Below are 18,568 nucleotides of genomic sequence, written 5' to 3'. Positions count from 1 at the left end.
ACAATTGTACATTGATGTTTATATGGTCCTGAATGATTATTACATGGACTACCATTGAATATGGTTGTCCAATAAAATGCTAAAGTTACTACCACAAAGTTTCTTCAAACTCTTTTTGACCAATGGATTTCCTTTGGCAGATTTCCCTTTGTATGTCAGGTACCAGTCTTTGGAATTAATAGATTTAAATGTAGCATGAAATTGCTAAAAATACTAAATAATGAAAAACAATTAAATTTTAACAGCCTAATAATTTGTGTATGTATTTATATATTTAATCAACTTCAAAGGAATAAAGGAACTGATTGAATCATGAAAATTGGTCTTCTTGAGACAGGTTTTTGGAATGAAATAAAAATAAGAGGATTTAGTAACCAAAGCCAAAATCCTCATTGGAATAATGAACTGAACACAATAAGGTCACGTGCACTGTGTCAGACCAATTTATTATGGGAACTAATCATAAGCCATGTGATATGAAAAGCTATGTCTATTAAATTAATCGTTTATCTGAACCTTGCTACTTCAGAAGAGTACAGTGAGCTGAAGTAATGTTTTGCATATGGTCGTGTTGTACTAAAGCAGAAATGTAATTTTCCCTTTTATTTGTTTCACCTCTAACTCAAACTGCAGTCAGCCTGCTGCCGTCTATGAAAAAGGAAATTACAATGATCTTAGTTTGTGTATGTGCACCGAATGCACAAGTAGTTTGAATGACAGAAGGAAAAATGGGTAAAAAGTGTGAGAAATAAGGAGAGATTGAAGGAGCAGGAGAGAGAGAGTGACCTGTAATAGGACTAGAGTTAGTGCTGACAAACAGACCCATACACAGAAGAAACTCCGCCTCTTCTCTCCCAGCCTATAACAGCCCACTATGAAGCCTGAGTCCAGAAACAGATGAGTGTTCTTCCACACCACTACCGCTCTGGACACCCTCTGGCTGTCTGTGTCGACCTGGTTTTAACCTCTCCGTACTGGATACAGTCTTTTTGGATACTTTCTCTCACTGCTTTAAAACTTTTGCATGGATTACAGACTATAGAAAAAATGCATTCCCAGCTGTTGTTGGATGAATTCAGCCATGGTAAGTTACCTGTTTCGCTTGTTTGAACCTTGCTACTTAATCTGTAACACTTACTAATAAGGTGACTTTTATAAGACCACTGACTAAGTTTCAGAGGCCTTTCTCCTGGTGTCCTTCTCTCTTTGAGGACATGTAATATAGACACTGAATGTTTGGGCTGATTTATGATGAAAGGTTTGGAAGGATCCCAGAAACACTGTGCACGTAGACATCTTCAGGATTTAGGGGTGACAGGAAGGTCCTGGCATGGCTCACTTACGCACATCGAAACTTCACAACTGTCAGAACCAGGAGTGCATCAGTGACCTCTAAACTAGCACAGTTACAATTTACAGCACAGCTTCATCTGAACATCATCAAGCGAATAGCTGTGGCCGTGTGTACATTGTAAGAGGGCACTGATTCCTCAAGAAAACTCGTCTCTAGACAGCATGTGCTCACATGCAGTTAACAAAGTGTGGTACACAGGCTTCCAACAAGGAGAATCATGAGAGGGTGCAGGAGACTCACTGGACCATAATAATGATCTCACTGGATTTTGTAAACTATAGATCATGGAACATTCCTCAACGGCTTTATTGGTTCGATCAGTAGTTTCTCAGTGGTGTCTGTGACATCTAAGGTAAATCTCTCTGAAGGATAGAGGTGTCAATTATCAGAATGTTATGTAATTAACTGTGATGGTTGATGTAGTGGTCGCCCACTGGTTAATGATATGGGCTTGTGACCTAGGAACTATAGAATGACTGGACATTGTGCCCTTAATCTGCAACCCCTGATTTCCCCCAAGGGAACTCATGTACTGGAAGTTGTTTTGCATAAAAAAGCAAGCATGTTAAATGGTGTGTAAATGTTTAAAACAGTGGTGTCAAACTCAATTCCAGGAGGGCCGGAGCCCTGCAGAGTTTTGTTCCAACTCTGCTCCAACACACACATACTATGTAGTTTTCAAGTAAGCCTGAAGGACTTGATTAGTTGCATCAGGTGTGTTTAGATTCAATTAGGGTTTAATATAAACTCTGCAGGGCTCTGGCCTTCCAGGAAATGAGTTTGACACCCCTTGTTTTAAACATTACACATTTATTTTGGTGTTGTGTTCATATTGTGGATAGATAATTTTGGCTGCATAATTCGTCTAAATCATCACAAAATGTAAACTCTATAATTGCATAACTCTCTATATAAAGTTGGATATTTGTTATATTTAACCTAACCTGCATACATGCAATGAATTCTTGCATACTAAATGGCAAAGACCAACTGCCTGACCTTTTATTCCCTTGCAAAATGTAACTATATTATCACCCAGCTATTATACAACATATCTCAACTGCTTGATTGCTTGTATCATTGTAAAGTATGGCCAAGCTCGAATCTGCTAAGATATTAAGATATTATAAACCTCAACATTATGATCTTATGAAACAATGTGTATTATGAAATACTCTATACTGACTTGACTTGAGATAATTGGGTTATAAAAATCACATTTAGACCATTAACTGGTCAAAAAATGTATAATTTTATAGTAGACAATTGCATTGTCTATAAGGTCTCAGCTCTATGATGTTACGGTGCTAAATGGTAAAAGTCTATTACAAGGATATGTTCACATTGTGTCTGGTTGATCCAAAAGTGAAAGGGAAAACACCACATGTGATTTCTATGAAATGTCGTAATATTATAAATGTTAGGTTGTGAAAGTGGGTTATGAGCATTTGATTGTTAAAGTGATAGAGAGGGAATGACACACCTCAGCTGTTACCCAGCTTCTTCTGTTCTCTGTCCACATGCTGCAGGTAGACACAAAGTCCACATTATCACACCACTAGCTTGTGTTTATATTTATTTTTATTTAAATGTATCCCTCTACAATCACAAAGGTTTCATGGGTCATATTTGGGTTGTGTGGGTTGACCTATAAGAAAGTTAAAAGTGAACCAGGACTGTGTGAAACTCTTCCATCATAAAATTTTAATAAGCAGTAATACTATACGTCTCCATGTTACACAACATTACTACCGAGATGGGTAACCTCTTAATATTTCCACATATGTTTAGTTTGCATCTTATATTAGACTTAAGCTCAAATTGGGCACAACCTTAGAGGCACATGATACAAGTATTATAATGTGGAACATCATATCATAAAATCAGACAGCAATGAGAGTAGAATGTGTGGCACAGACACATCAACAGTCCGATTTCCATAGGACCAAACATAGATGCCAGATGTTATTATTAGCCTATTATTATTATTATTTAAAAATAAACATCTCTTGGACTATATAGCACTGTGGAATATTTTACCCACTGAAAATTGAAGTCTTGCAGAATTTCATGGCATTGACATAGCATTGACACTATTTTTCGTAAATATTTTTGAATGTGACATTTTTTTTTTTGTTATATTTTAATTAGTTTAATTAGTTACACACACACACACACACACACACACACACATATATATATATATATATATATATATATATATATATATATATATATATATATACATATATATAGCTATATAAGTGTTTCCTTGGCAACTACCTGAAATAAAATAACAAATGAAAGTTTTATTTCGCTTAACATTTATTTTGTCTACACAAAATAAATAAAATAATACTACATTTTACATAATTAATACAGTATTGACAGTAATGTATCAAATGTTTTCTGATGGGATTTAAGAGTATATATAAAAGGTGTGATATGATGAATAGGGCTCACACATGGCAGTGCTACTAAAGCGCAGTCGTAGTGCGGCAGAGACGCGAGCGCGTGGGGATTCACATGCGCGCCTCTGCTGATGCTGCTGAAGCTTGTGCTGTGCCGCGTGCATCCATCAATCCATCCATTCAGTACTGGCGCAGGACATACAGTCCTGATTATTATGCAGTTTAGTTTAGCTACGTTTAGTGTTTAAACCGTGTTCGTTGCCGTACCAGTCCGAGGACTTGTGAACACCATGGTTTCTAGACAGCTCGTCTGCGGCGAGGTTAAAGCCTCATCATGCGTCCTGCGGTCAGACCTTTGCTCATAGCTGTGAAGACACTCGGATATTAACCATAACGTGCTTTCTGGAAATAAAGGAAACGGAATAAGGAGGGAGCAACTAACTGACAAGTGAGTAGAGCTGGATCAGAACATGCAGTCTTGTGTCTACATCAGATAAGAACATTAGAGGATGTTGTTGTTAAGCTATTCTTAAAATGGTCAAGGGTATAACCTATTTTAGGCGATGCATCTGTGAAAATGATAAGTGAAAACGGATAAACTGCACATATATAGCCTACATTGGATAAACAGATAAATAAATAATAAATTAACAAAGGACGTAAGTAAAACATGAAAGTTGAAGATATATCCCAATCTAGCTAACTACATCACCACAGACCCTGTTTTAGCCTATCAGCTTTAATGGCAATAAATCTTGAATGATGGGAACATTGAGATCTGAAGCAGTCTGCCCCTACCGGCAGATCAACGAGCTATACCGAGCTGGACGGAAACAGAACAGAATGATCCTGCTTTAGAAGTGGCGAACGAAAAAAGTCAGCATCTGGAGTTAAACTGCCCTGAAACAACCGCCAAAGCAAACAGGTTTAGAAGTCAGAAATGACACCCTGCAGCATTAACTCCTAATTTAACTGGAATATCACACACAAAATGTTACTTGTGATTTACTGTAGGCTGCAGGTTATTGTTTATTAAACAGCGAAATATACTGCGCAATATAAATCAAGTTTATTATTATAAAATATATAATACTTAAAATACTTAAAAATATTTAGTTTTAAACTACCGGAAATTGCAATATTTTTAAAACAAAATTTTTTGTATTTTATGTGCTGTTAAATGTAACCCTTTTATTTATCTAGGCTGGTTATTTATTGATTCCACAATTTGCGCAAAATGCGCTTTAGTGTAATTTCGATTAACGTTACCCTGCCCCTGCATGGATTTCGTGGTTATTGTAGTGCGTGGTTCCCATAGCAATAAAAGAAGCGGGAGGGGCTGTACCCGTGCGTTCAATCAATGCGCATGCGCAGTAGAGCTTCACAGCGCAGCGCTAAATGCGCCTGCGTAGCTGTACTTACTCACGGTGCTTCAACCCAAGAGCTTCACTCGGCGTTTGTGAGGGCAGTGCGCTGGTAGCGCATACAAACCTGACCAATATCGGTTAGGAATAAAATATACATGACACCTGTGAGAAGGGTAAGTACACGTTTTATGTCTTTGCTTTATATATGAGCGCGTCTGGGGCGTAAATGTGACTATTTTTGTAGGTTAAAGGGTTCATTTTATAAGGAGAGAGTGTGACGCGATGATCATCCGTGGCACAATAACCTTCTTTGTTCAGGTAACGCGTTGAAGCTCCTTAAAACATCAAGATATAAAACATAAATCATTTAGAGGACACTCTTTACTCATATGTAAGACATAAGTGTGGTATATTAAAGTTATATTTCCTCATAAACTGTGTTATTTTTCTGATTTTAAGGTGACTCGACCTTCGTGTGAATCGTGCCGTTATTTATTCGTTTTATTTTAACGCCAGTTTTATAGTGTTTTTAAATTTGGGGTAACGTTAGCTACTGTTTTTACTGGGTCATTGATTCTGTTTTACAGTTTTTGAATGGCAGCAGCGTTTAGACTCCGAGCCGGTTCAGTTTTAGCTTTAGCATGTAGCCTGACAGCAAAATGGAGGACCGAAAGTGACCAATAAAACCATAAAAACACTTCCCGATTAACTATAAATGTTATAGGACCGCAATAAAAATAATCAGTGTATGTATAACGCAATACTTTGTTTACCTCGTTGTTGTATTTTGTTTTTCAATTTCTCACACTACTCCCTTCAATATTAACTTATGAATTTTCTAGTTATTCATGAAAAATCTAAATATTTATATTTTTTGAGTGTTAAATGTAGCAGTTAACATTGTCACTCTTGTGTTTTAATGGAGTTTAAGTGGTAGATCCATAACTGAAAAATCAAACGGGTTTGTTTATTAGTTAACTCCCTTGATCATTGTTTAAATATGATTTATAGGTGTTGCTATAATAATGTCAGTACAGAATTGGATCACTGTTTGTTGGCTCCCTCCTTCAGTTAACAAAATGGTTGGCAGCCGGTCGGCCATAATTTGTCTCACACACACTACTGCAACGTGGCTGCATCACCCCCAACCTTTGTGTCTTCACACACCGGCTGGGAGCCGTGTAAATCCATTACACATGTGTTACGATCATTGTGGTGTCTTTTACAGTCAGAGGAGAGGAAACAGGAAGCCATGACTTAAGATAGTTTAGAGGCGTCATAGATGGGGGTACATGAACACACACAGGAAACATTGCTCTCACAACAGTGTAAGCATTTTTCCGGAGCGATTTCATTCAGAAATATAAGATATGAATAAGCCGTGCTTCATATTCTTTTGTGTACTTGTGGTCTTGCCTTTTTAAATGAGTATGTTCAGGCTAGATTATGGTACGGTCTCGTTTGAGCGTGCTCCGTACGAGGAAGCATATTTATAAACTGCTGTTAGCGAATGGCATTACAGTCAGATTCGTGTTTTGGTCTTCCGGCATATGTTTCACTGCTAATCGGTTGTTTTTCTGCTCTGTTTTGCAGGGTATCCAACTGTAAAATGGAGGATAGTTTTGATTGTGACTGCGGTGAGCTGGAGCCACCTGATCATTGAGAAGGAATTGTCTCACTGAGATCATCAACCCGTTCAGTTTCCCCACATCAGGTGTTTTAAACAGGAACAGACAAAAAAGTACATTTATCACCATTACTTGGACCGTTAGTAATGCTGCTGCTCAGAGTCAGTCATACACTGAAAATTTCTACACTGTGATGATGGTTTAATTGGTAGTGACTTCAATAATTTCAGTTATGTTCAGAGATATTTGATTGGCTTCCAAATTCATTCCGTTAAGCCCCTAAATAAAAAGAAAACGCTCCCACAAACTACATACAAAAAGCTGCTAAAAAGTACTGTGGATGACGATAACATATCTTGGCAACATATCCGAATGAGTTCCAAGCATCTCTCAGAAATACGCTGTAACAGTCAATCAGGGAAAACGCTTAAGTCTTTGTTTTTTTTGTTAACTTAGGATTGTCTTTCTCAAATTAGCTCTAGTAGTTGCAACTTAAGATCGATTTCATATCAAAAATCCTTCCTGCTATAATATCTGCGCAGAGCTGCTCTTGTAGACCGCAAAATGGCAGAGAAATTTGAAAGCCTTATGAACATTCACGGCTTCGACCTTGGCCCTCGGTACATGGACCTTAAGCCTCTGGGCTATGGGGGCAACGGACTGGTCTTTTCCGCTGTCGACACCGATTGTGACAAGAGGGTCGCTGTGAAAAAGATCGTCTTAACCGACCCCCAGAGCGTTAAACACGCATTGCGCGAAATCAAGATCATCCGCAGACTCGATCACGACAACATCGTAAAGGTGTTTGAAACGCTGGGGCCCAGTGGCCGGAGGCTCATGGAGGATGTGAGCTCTCTGACAGAGGTCAACTCCGTGTACATCGTACAGGAGTACATGGAAACCGACCTCTGTAAAGTACTGGAACAAGGCTTGTTGTCCGAGGATCACGCACGACTGTTCATGTACCAACTGCTGCGAGGACTCAAATACATCCACTCTGCAAACGTGCTTCACCGCGACCTGAAGCCAGCCAACCTCTTCGTCAACACCGAGGACTTGGTACTGAAAATCGGGGACTTTGGACTGGCCCGTATAATGGACCCCCACTATTCCCATAAGGTATTTATTTTTTCTCATATTTATCTCTTTCAGTGTTTGAATTCGGTTTCATCTCATTGACAACCATCCAGATAGCATCATGTTTGGATGAGCTATGAAAGAGCTTTCATTCCATTCACTGATGGATGTATCACAGGATGTAAAGTAGTGCCATAGTCCTTGAAATGACACGTCTGACTTCCTGTAACCCTTTCCTGTATGTTAACATTCAGTACAGTTTCTGCATATCCGGTTGTATGTGTTATGAAAGGAAGTTGATAGGGACATTCCAGAAATAGTATGAAAGAACGACACAGCTGTTCCTTAATCAATCAAGAGTTGAATACCCAGTGTTTCTTCATGTCCTGAATGGGGAGTTTCATAATTCTGCTTTTGACTTTGCTGGTGTGCTGTTGTTGTTTAAAGTCTTTCTTTAGTTCCTTTGCTTGAACTTTCCAGTTTTGTGTGTGGCTTTGCAAATTGGTTGTGGAGAGGTGATTTCACTGGCTGATGTTGAGGGTTGTGGCTGGATCCAAGCATACACGTGTCTCATTTGTAATCGTTTCGTTTCTATGGGCTCACATGATTCATATGCCAACCAGATCTTCTCTCATTTAGACGCCTCCTTCAGAGCTTTTTTAGAGAGAGAGCTGTTCCTGCTTCAGGTCTATGAATAGCTGCTGTCTCTCCCCTGTGCATACTTTTCTGGTCTGGTTTTTTTCTTCTTCAAGGAACAAGAAAATTGATTGAGTCTGTTCCCGTAATTAGGGAGTCAAATGCTTTACTGACATGTGACAAGTTGCTTAAGTTTGAGTATGGAAAGTTTGAGAAATTAGACTCGGTGACCATGTTTACGTGGGGTATAAATGGAAAAAGTGGGAAATTATTCCGAATAAGAATTGCATCACGTGTCATAAATCTGTCATGAAAACAAGTTATGACAGTCACTTTTTAATGTTCATTTTATCAATGAATTTGAGTAGAAACATAATTATCATTAAAAAATTTTTTATAGATGGTTACAACTTAATTTGAGTGTTGCTTATTAAATATGATTAATGCATTATAAGAAAACGGTTTTATTTTTATTTCTTTGGTTTTCAGCTAAATGAAAACATGTTTCCCACTGTTTTTATTTTTTTATGGACGCATGCTCACTCTTGCCACTTAAGTTTGTTTTTAGTGGACTTGCTCAGTGATGTATCCAGCTTATTAATTTTCGTTCACAAAAGCACAGGGAATTTCAGAATGTAGGTCATGAAACTCTTATGATGATATTACCCATCTGTGAATAATTTGTTTCTTGTGTTGTAAACTTGTATGGAATCTGTCTCCTTTTCACTCCAGAAATGCAATCTTTAATAGCTTAACTTCTGTCTGTTTCTCATAGTGCTGCTCATAAATCATTTTTAGACACGCATAGATATAAGGGAACTGTGGATATTCCGATTAATGTGTTGAAATGACATTGCATTCTGATCAAAAGGGACACATGTAACACATGGTGCGTACGGCCAGAGTTCAACCAAATGTACATGTTAAGAAAGTTCATGTTTATGCATGATTGACAGTCTGATGGTGAGAAGCAAGCAGAACTTGGCTTATCCATTCCTTTCCTTTTACTTTTTTTCCCTTCTCTCTCTCCCTCATGGCTGCAGAATACTGACAAACTGCTGTGTGCTCACTTTTGCTGACCTGTTTAAGCAGTTTTGTGCATTGATAGATGGAGAATGGGAATGTGTGTGTGTGTGATGCCTCTGTGAAACGACCCTTTTCTGCAGTCAGCACTTCAGTGGTGGTTTATGGAGGATTGTGGGAAGCAATCCTCAGCCATTTCACTGTCTTTAGTTTTATATTCATTCACTTTTTTTCTATTGATGCCAGTGTATCTGTTTTCCTCTTGCATTCCCTAGAATATGTGTATTTGTACAAGTTTTTAAAAATAGTTGAAAAAAAGATGGCACACTACTTGGTTTGCTTAAGTCAATCTATTCTTGCTTGTATTGTGACCAACTGTCATTGGCGTCAGATGTGGCAGGATGCTATAGCATAGGGGAACCTTTTCAATGAATTAAGTGCAAGTGAAGGCAATCCAGTAAAAATCGGTCTTAAAAATGGTCTGCATCCACTGGGACAGGGCTACTGTCCATGCAAGTGGGGTATGTTTTGAAGGGCTAAATATGATCTAGCTTCAAGCTATAATTCAGACAGGCTGTTTAAGCACTAAATATATGCCAAGGTTCTGTGGCTGAAAAATCGTTGTTTGGAACGCTAGTCAGGCCTGGAGAAATGTAATTAGGGATTGTTTGAATAAGGTTTCTCAGAACTGGGGAATTAATGGTTCTCCCCTGACTGGAAGCTCTAACCTTCAAGTAGAAGGTACCGACCTTCTAATGCTGTGTTCACACTAAACGCGAATAGAGCGTCTGGCGCGAATTATTTCAATGTTAAGTCAATGCAAAGGCGCGTTTACTCACGGCTGGAGGTTAAGCGCGGCGTGAAAGACAAGAATTCGCTTCGCGTGAAACGCGCGTTAAGAGCAAATGGTGCTTTTTGTGCATTTTAGCGTTTGGCCTCAATTCGCGCTGCGTTAACCAATCAGGAGCCTGCTAGGAGTCACTCATTCAACAGTATGTTCCTTATTTACATGTTGGACATGTTTTAAAAGGTACGGTAACAAGAATGGCCAGTCCAATTCAAAGTGCAAAACAGCTGAAAATATTATGAGAAGGATCTCTGTATTGGGCATCATCTTGTTTTTAGGGGGTCTTTTTATCTTGAGCTGCTTTGCTCTAGAAATCCGAACCAGTCTGAGGAATGTTTGGAATTCACATGCAGAGTGGGTCAACCCCCCTGGTTCTTCCCTTCCCCCTCTCCTCTCCTCTCTTCTCTTCTCTTTGTCTGTGTCTGGCTGAGCTCTCTGGATTCTTGTCTTCCTCCAAATCCTCCTTTTGATGTTTATATGTGTCATTGGGTTCAAACTTGTTCTTTCTCGTCTTTGCAGCCGTTTGAGGTTTTAAAGTTTTTGGCAAGTTACCAGAGGCTGTTTTCTCTCCCCCCCCCCCCCATTGAGCTGTAAAGGGGCTCCTCTGTGCTCATACGTATGTTAAATGTGGTGTGAGAAGAGACTGTGTTTCTAGCACAGGGGACTTTTAGAGGCATAAATTGGGCCTGGAGTGTTTCTCACTCCTCTCAGCGGTCTTTCTCACATTGACTCATTTTACAGAGAAGCTCTAAAACCAGTCTGAACTGACTCCTTCACCAGACTTGACCCACTTTTGTGGCCTCTGATGACCTTAGAACCGATATTAAAGATTTCTTCTTAAATATACACCATGTTTTCTCATATTAAATATCAAAGTAAGGAGATGCTAATTGCTTTTGTGAAAACCTTTGCTACTTTTTCCCCTCAAGTCGTGTGACATATCATGTCCATATTTCAAATAGTGCAGGATGAGTTATGTCCTGTGATTATGAGCAGTAATAATGCTTGCCTTAGCAAGCGCTGATTAATATGAGCTGTGATAGAGTCTGTGAGTTCTGTCTGACATTTAAACTTCCTCTCACGGTCTGCATGAGTCATCTGCCACATCACGCCACCAGTGATGGTGGATTTATTCCACATTCAGATGAGTTGCCTAAAATGTGTCATGTCAGGTTGGATTTGACTCCCCTTTGAGAATCATTTACACAGACATTTATATTTTACTGACCCTTTAAGACTCGAAGACATGCTGTGTTGTCATGTCAACATCCCAGCTGAAGATGAGAAAATTGTCGCTCCATTTGCTAAGTGCATTCCTAACGACTACATAATGGCACACACGTGCCCTGCTCACTGCAAAGTCTCCACTCCAAGGGGCTAAGGATGATCACTTCCACTTGGAATTTGCCCGAGAACCGTTCTGCACCGATACTAGTACCAGCACACCCATACTCTGCTCTCATCAATTTCTGAATTAAGCACATGATTGATGAATTTCTGATTGATCTGTAGGGAATAGCAATAATAATGGCAGACAAAACCATCACACGTGAACACATGAGGAACATCTCCAGAACTGCTCTGACAGTCACTTCATGAGCATCTGACTGTTTTATTTGAGTAAAACTAGCATCACATCACATACACAGAACTGTAAAGGTACGTCAACCCGTCAAAATAAAAGGCCTGTTAAAAACTTTTGTTCAGCAGAATGTACATAGTACATGACCATAATCAAACTTTTTTTTTTTAAGGTTTAATCACACATTTCTTCCATGTTTTATTTTTAATAGTAAATCCCCTTTGTTTACCGAAAAGTTAAGTTAAATTTCAATAATTAAATTAAATTAATGTTTTATGTGTTTAATGTTTAATGTGCATCTCAGAAAATGCTTTATTTAAAACCCCAACTGAATGGCACTTAAATGCACTTAATTCACCTGTCAATTTTATTGTTATTGTTCACAGTACAAGTACAGACAGAGAAACAATGGGTAATAATTAAATGTTTATTTTTGATGTATGCATTGCATTCTATGAATTTAAAAAATAATTTTTTTTTTTTTCTAAAAAGGTAAACTTAGTTATTATTTAAGTACCAGGAGTCTTATTTTCTCTTGCATAATTATATTGCACTTTAATTAAGCAAAAACACATTTTATCCGACTACTCGATTAATCGATGGAATTTTTGTTGGAATACTCGATTACTAAAATATTCGATAGCTCAGCCCTATTATAAAGACATCAGTATTATTGGTGTCCGTGATCCTGGCCTTTAGTCATAATAAAAATATGCCATTTAAAAAATCTGATTAAATTTTTTTTTATGTGAAATTCTTGCAATATAAAACCGGACTTTTTCTGAGACTTTGCAAACCATGTCCACAGCTCCTCACCTGTAAGAACACAGTGCCATGCTTCACTCTGAAATGTGCAGTGGATTTATTTAAATCACCTCCTTTTGTGATTTGATAATTACTTTAAGCCATAAGAGGTTTTATGTTTGATTGAATCAATTCTTTGATGCATCAAATCCTGCAGCATGTTCAAAGTTGTGCTATTACTTGCGTTGACAGAAGGACCCTGATGCTATATTTACAGACCAGTATTTATGGTCTTTTGACCCAGGCCAATAACAAGGGACTTCATGAAAGATGATTTTGTTTAGACAATGTAAAAATCAAAAGACTTAAGTTTGTCGTTACAGGCGTTTGGTTTATGGTCTTCTTTTCTGATTGGACTTAGGTCTGGTGTCTTTAGCATGCTCAGACTTAAGTTTAATCCTTTAGCAAGATCTTCTTTTTTCACAGACTTTGAGTTTAATGTGATCTGATGTTGGTAATCTGCTCTTATTGCATTATGTAACCCTGCACAAGACCTTTTACGCAGAATCTTATGACTATGACGATTGTTTAGTAATCCTTTAAGTTGGTGGTGTTCTAAGCATCTGTGCTGTTTTGAGAGGGAATGAAAGGACACTGAGGGCAGGTTGTGACGGCGTGAAACTATTTCTTAGTCCATCAAGCTCTGATGGTATTTGTTGGTCTAGAAAAGTTTTTTTTTTTTCTCTTCTTCAATGGTCAGTTGAACATTTGGTCTGCTGTAATCTGGTTTTAACAGCTTGACGCATACCCCTAAAATAACAACCATGGTGTCAAAAATAGCCCTCACACTGAACTGTGGGGAAAATTCCGGCCTCAAGAATTACAAACCCCCAAAGAATCTGTGGACTTTGTTTTTTGGGCCGCTGGATGGGGTACACTGAGTTTGTATGAACGGTGACCCATGCTTGCAGGTTAATGTCACTAGCCTCGTTTCCACTGTCAGGGCAAAGGTGAGCGTTAGAGGTGCACCGAAACTTTTTTCAAAAAATATATGCCGTACTGCTTATCAGTATTCAGCGTGCAGGTTTTAGCACTGCTGATCACTTCTTTCCAGGTCACATGATGACCAGCTAGCATCAATGTTGAAAACAATTTTGAAGGCAAAACTCCGTTCAGACTCCAGCGAGTGTCTGAAATAACTCATGATTGCGACTAGGGCTGAAATGATTAGTCGACATTATCGACAACGTCGATTTACCTCATATGACCTAATGTAAGGTTTGACCAGTGTGGCGCTGTGAATGCATGGAAGGCAACATCCTAACCACCATTGTAAATTATGCTTATGAAAATGCCAGAGACCGCGTGAAGAACTTGGATAAATCCTAGGCTATATGATTGTAATTAAAAAGTATGTATTTTTTATATATAAATTCATATACTCGGTGTAACTCCTAACTCTGGTTTTCTGTGTGTGAGCTCCCTCTGTTGCTCTGGCTGAAAGGTTAACAGTATGTGAGAGAGGATAGACCTCACTCAAACCTCCTCGGGTTACATGCATAGTGGAAAATAAATGTAAATGTTTGCCTTTGAAGCAGTGTTATTTCCAAGGATCCTTATGTGACACTGTGACATTGGTTGTAAGAAATGTTCTCTCTCTCTCTTCCATAGGGTCATCTGTCTGAGGGGCTGGTCACTAAATGGTATCGTTCTCCTCGTCTTCTCCTTTCCCCAAATAACTACACCAAAGCCATTGACATGTGGGCTGCTGGGTGCATCTTTGCTGAAATGCTGACTGGAAAAACACTCTTTGCAGGTACTAAAAATGGTTTGTTTAAATAAATACCAGATCTTGTATTATATCATTTTGTCTTTTTATTCTGACATTTTACTCGTTCATTTCTTTGTGACGCTATCTTATCTAGCTGAAGGTTATTTCCTGTGGTCATAGTATCTTATAATAAACTAGGACAATGTGTTTTTTTTTTTAAAGAAAGAAGCTCTTTCTGTGAACTCAAACCTTCAGGAATTAGAGCAGAACCCTTGCTTTTTATGCATTTTATAAGATGCAAGTTTAGGCACAACAGGTTTTACAAGGTTGCCACTTCCATGGAAAATCTGAATTTTTGAGTTCAGTCTCTATAAATTATCATTCCTTTTTTTACAAGTGCTTATCCAGTAATCCTATACAAGTGGGAGAGTCATGGAAATTCATTATTCAAATGGTGTTGGGACCCTGAGACTTCATATTAACCTTCAGTCTTTCCAAACTCAAACATGCAAACTAACTAGACCGGTTTCTTTAAGTATGCAAATTTCTCTTGTGCCAAATATTGACTGCAGCTGCCTTGACACAGTTTGTCTGAATCAAACATTTGTATGTGTGCGCAGGAGCTCACGAGCTGGAGCAGATGCAGCTGATTCTGGAATCCATTCCAGTAGTCCATGAAGAAGACCGACTGGAGCTCCAAAGTGTAATACCTGTCTTTATCAAGAGCGACATGTCAGAACCACACACGCCGCTCGCCAAGCTACTGCCTGGTGTCAGCCCTGAGGGTTAGTGTCACAAGCATTTTTACAGGATGCATGCAATCCATAAAAACCATAAACCAAAGTTGGTAAAGAAAATACAAATAGCAGACTACATCTCATGTATTCTTGTTCATTTGTTCACTGTAGCCTTGGATTTCCTGGAGAAGATCATGACGTTTAACCCCATGGACCGGCTCACTGCGGAAGAGGCTCTTGCTCACCCATACATGAGCGATTACTCCTTCCCTCTAGATGAACCAGTGTCCTTGCACCCCTTCCACATCGAGGATGAGGTGGATGACATCTTGCTCATGGATGAGAGTCACAGTCACATCTACAACTGGGACAGGTGAGCTTCACCTCGAAAAATACCAATATTGGCTCATCATTATATGAGGTCATGAGTTTTAGAGCATAGAGGTGTAAGGAAAGCCCCTTTTAGGAAAAGAAGTTCTCCTGGCTGCCGTCTTGCCAATGGCTTAATAATTTATTTTCCTTCACCCTGTAGGTACCATGAAAGTCAGTTCTCTGATCAAGACTGGCACCTGCACAGCACCCATGAACTGGAAGACGTGCAGCGGGATCCTCGAGCTATGTCAGATTTCACGGACGAGGAGGAGGTCCAGATCGATCCGCGGAAATACATGGATGGGGAGTGTGAGAAGTTCCTAGAAGATCCATCATTCGACCTCACCCTAGAGCACTCGTGGCAACACGAAGATCACCATGAGAACAAATACTGTGACCAGGACTGCAGTTACACTTGCAACTACAAAGCTGTGTCCCCATCCTACCTGGACAATCTGATCTGGAGGGACAGTGAGGTGAACCACTACTATGAGCCCAAACTCATCATTGATCTCTCCAACTGGAAAGAGCAGCAAAGCAAAGAGAAGAACGACAAAAAAGGCAAGACCAAGTGTGAGAAGAATGGGCTGGTCAAGGCCCAGATCGCCCTGCAGGAGGCGTCTCAGATCCACTGCGTGGCCGAGAAGGATCGCGACCAGGAAAAACACCAGAACCACAGCCAGGGCTTCGACTTTGACTCGTTTATCGCCAGCACCATCAAAATGAGCCTTCAGCCAGAATCCGGCGAGGTTGACCTCCTGAATGAGTTGAACACCTCCGTTTCCCAGCTGGACACCCATTTTCTTTGCGGCTCCATGTCCAAGTCCATCAGTCAGGAGAAAGAAGAGAAGTGTCTAGTGAACCTGGCGCAGCTCGGCGTCCGAGCACCCTGTCCTTGGGAGAGTTTCACGGACAGTGACGTTACCGAGAGCAGCCTAATCGACGAGGCTTTCTGGGACGTCCGCAAAGACGAGCAGCTCCAGGAGAACAACAGCTGCCAGAGCAGTTACTTAGACCGCCTCTTCAACAAGCGTGAGGAGGTCGAGTCTGAGATCCCCGAACCTGTCGAGGAGTCCACTCCGGAGGATGACTTCATATCCTGCGCTGGTGAGATTGTCATTAACATGCAGCTGGAGTCTCTGGCCATCCCGGGGTTTGAGGGAGCGGGTGACATTCCTCTGAAGTCCATCCAGGCCACGTTAACGCCCTCTGCTGTTAAACTCTCCCCACAAATCGCCCATAAAACCTACAGCAGCATTTTTAAGCATTTAAATTAGAAAGAAACAAATCCCCCGTTCAAGCAGAGTTCAGCTTATTTTTTATAGAGTTATGTATTTCTGTACTTGAATCTTTTTTTTATCTTTTTACATAGGGTTACTTTTAAGGAAACTTATGTCTTTTTTTTTTTTCTTTCTGTGGATTAAATGTAAATGAATTCATTTTGTATATTCATCCAAAGTGCTGGACTGTGTTCCTACACTTGAAATTTTTTTTCCCCTTTGATTATCAGTTTCAACTCTTGATATTCTATAACGTCATGACATTTGCACAGAGTGTACTGTAGATTCAGAAACATATTAGGGAAAGACAGAGGAACAACTGTTAAGTACAAAAGCAAAGGAATAGAGAGACAGTTTGGCGGAATAATGCACTAACATATGGGAGACGCCGCCACTGACATCATCATGTGACCTTCTGACTGACAGCCAATAGGACTGACACAAGCAGTGCGTCTTGGCCTTTCCTTTCCTCTTCCTGTTGTTTTTAATTAAGGCTAATGTATTTATTTGACTCTTTCCACCTCATTTCCATTTAAAACTGTAAACTTCCTCAAACGTGATGCCAGCCCAGCAAGCATTAACTGTTGGTTTGCGATGCGTTAACTGTAGGTTCGTAAAGGCGTTATCTACCTCAAGGTAACAGCAGAAGGCTCTGTCTCCCAACTGTAGTGCTTTAAAGAAACACTTGCCCTTTCAACGATGTAGTGCACAGCAGTTTCTATTTTGCATTTTGCATTTGCCATAGTGAAGTGTTAAGATCATTATTTATTTTTAGCAGATGTGAGATATTTATTTTAAGAAACGTAACTTTTCAATGTGAGGCATTGGACTTCCATTCTGGTCTGTTTTGGCGTTCCGTGTTTAGCTGTGGATGATCACTTATCCGTTTGAGTTGTATAGAAATTCATGATGTTTTCCCAAATTCAACTATTTGTTTTCAAAAAGATTCACCATAAGGATTTTTTTTTATCTTATTCCATTTTTTTTTATTAACCTTATAGGTGCTTTGTATGAGTGGAATGCTGCTTTATGCTATTTTATGCGCCTAAAAGTCTTATTTTTTTCTGTCCTATATATATGTGTGTGTGTGTGTACACACACACACACACACACATATTGTAAAAAAAATTGTGCATGGAAGAAAACCATCGGATGGTACATTTAAAATGAAGTTAATGGTGAAGTATATTGTAAGTCATTAATTTTATTTTAATTGTTTTTATGAAAGTTCATTTTTTTCCAAGCGAGCATGATTGAATTAGTTTCAGATATAGCATGTAGAACACTTAATTTTTTTATTTTTTTGTTTTTTGTTGGTGTTAATTTTGCCTTTAAACGCTGGTTTCATTCTGTTATCATTGGTTCCTCTGTAAATAACATCAATAAAATGGCCAGCAAGTGAATCACTGTGACCTGTCTTTTTTTATTTATTTATTTATTTTTTATGAGAAAATCCACATGGGCAAAATCATGTAAATATCTTGAAGTTCAGAAAATGGGATTTCCCTCTTAGTTCACACCTGTAGAGCAAACCATTGACCTTTAAAGATCAATCTCTCAAACTTTTATCATATGCAGAAGGACATGGAGGAAACCATTCTAGGTCAGAAGTATTGTTCAAATGCAAACTATTGTGGTCTGGGGTTGCATTACAGAAACTTCCTCTCTTAGGTCTTCGTTTGAAGTCTGATCATTTGTTTCGAGTGGACAAGGACTATTTAAACTGTATGAGTGAAGAC

At 39.1% G+C, this 18,568-nt stretch overlaps 1 protein-coding gene across 3 annotated transcripts; it reads left to right on the top strand.

Annotated features, from left to right (window-relative positions):
* Positions 1-884: 884 nt before the first annotated feature.
* Positions 885-18,232, top strand: LOC113061824 (mitogen-activated protein kinase 6-like). Of its 3 annotated transcripts, none has more exons than XM_026231278.1 (6): positions 885-1,084; positions 6,726-7,879; positions 14,341-14,485; positions 15,061-15,225; positions 15,349-15,550; positions 15,710-18,232. In XM_026231278.1, the coding sequence occupies exons 2-6, from the start codon at positions 7,325-7,327 to the stop codon at positions 16,824-16,826; spliced, it is 2,184 nt and encodes a 727-aa protein (XP_026087063.1). In that variant the 5' UTR covers positions 885-1,084; positions 6,726-7,324; the 3' UTR covers positions 16,827-18,232. The 3 variants fall into 3 exon arrangements, with proteins under 3 accessions (XP_026087063.1, XP_026087064.1, XP_026087062.1); XM_026231279.1 differs by lacking the exon at positions 885-1,084 and adding an exon at positions 3,865-4,213; XM_026231277.1 differs by lacking the exon at positions 885-1,084 and adding an exon at positions 5,149-5,305.
* Positions 18,233-18,568: the final 336 nt, after the last annotated feature.

Source organism: Carassius auratus, chromosome 43 (assembly GCF_003368295.1).
Source record: "Carassius auratus strain Wakin chromosome 43, ASM336829v1, whole genome shotgun sequence".
NCBI lineage: Eukaryota > Metazoa > Chordata > Actinopteri > Cypriniformes > Cyprinidae > Carassius > Carassius auratus.
Note: the sequence above shows the minus strand (reverse complement) of the source record. Positions and strands in the feature narration are given on the sequence as shown.

What these genes read in the sequence shown, in the direction of transcription:
- LOC113061824 (XM_026231278.1), top strand. Translation starts at nt 7,325, where the DNA reads ATGGCAGAGAAATTTGAAAGCCTTATGAACATTCACGGCTTCGACCTT. An exon ending in ACCCCCACTATTCCCATAAG is followed by an intron (nt 7,880 to 14,340) that starts GTATTTATTTTT and finishes TCTCTTCCATAG; the next exon opens with GGTCATCTGTCTGAGGGGCT. An exon ending in GCCTGGTGTCAGCCCTGAGG is followed by an intron (nt 15,226 to 15,348) that starts GTTAGTGTCACA and finishes TGTTCACTGTAG; the next exon opens with CCTTGGATTTCCTGGAGAAG.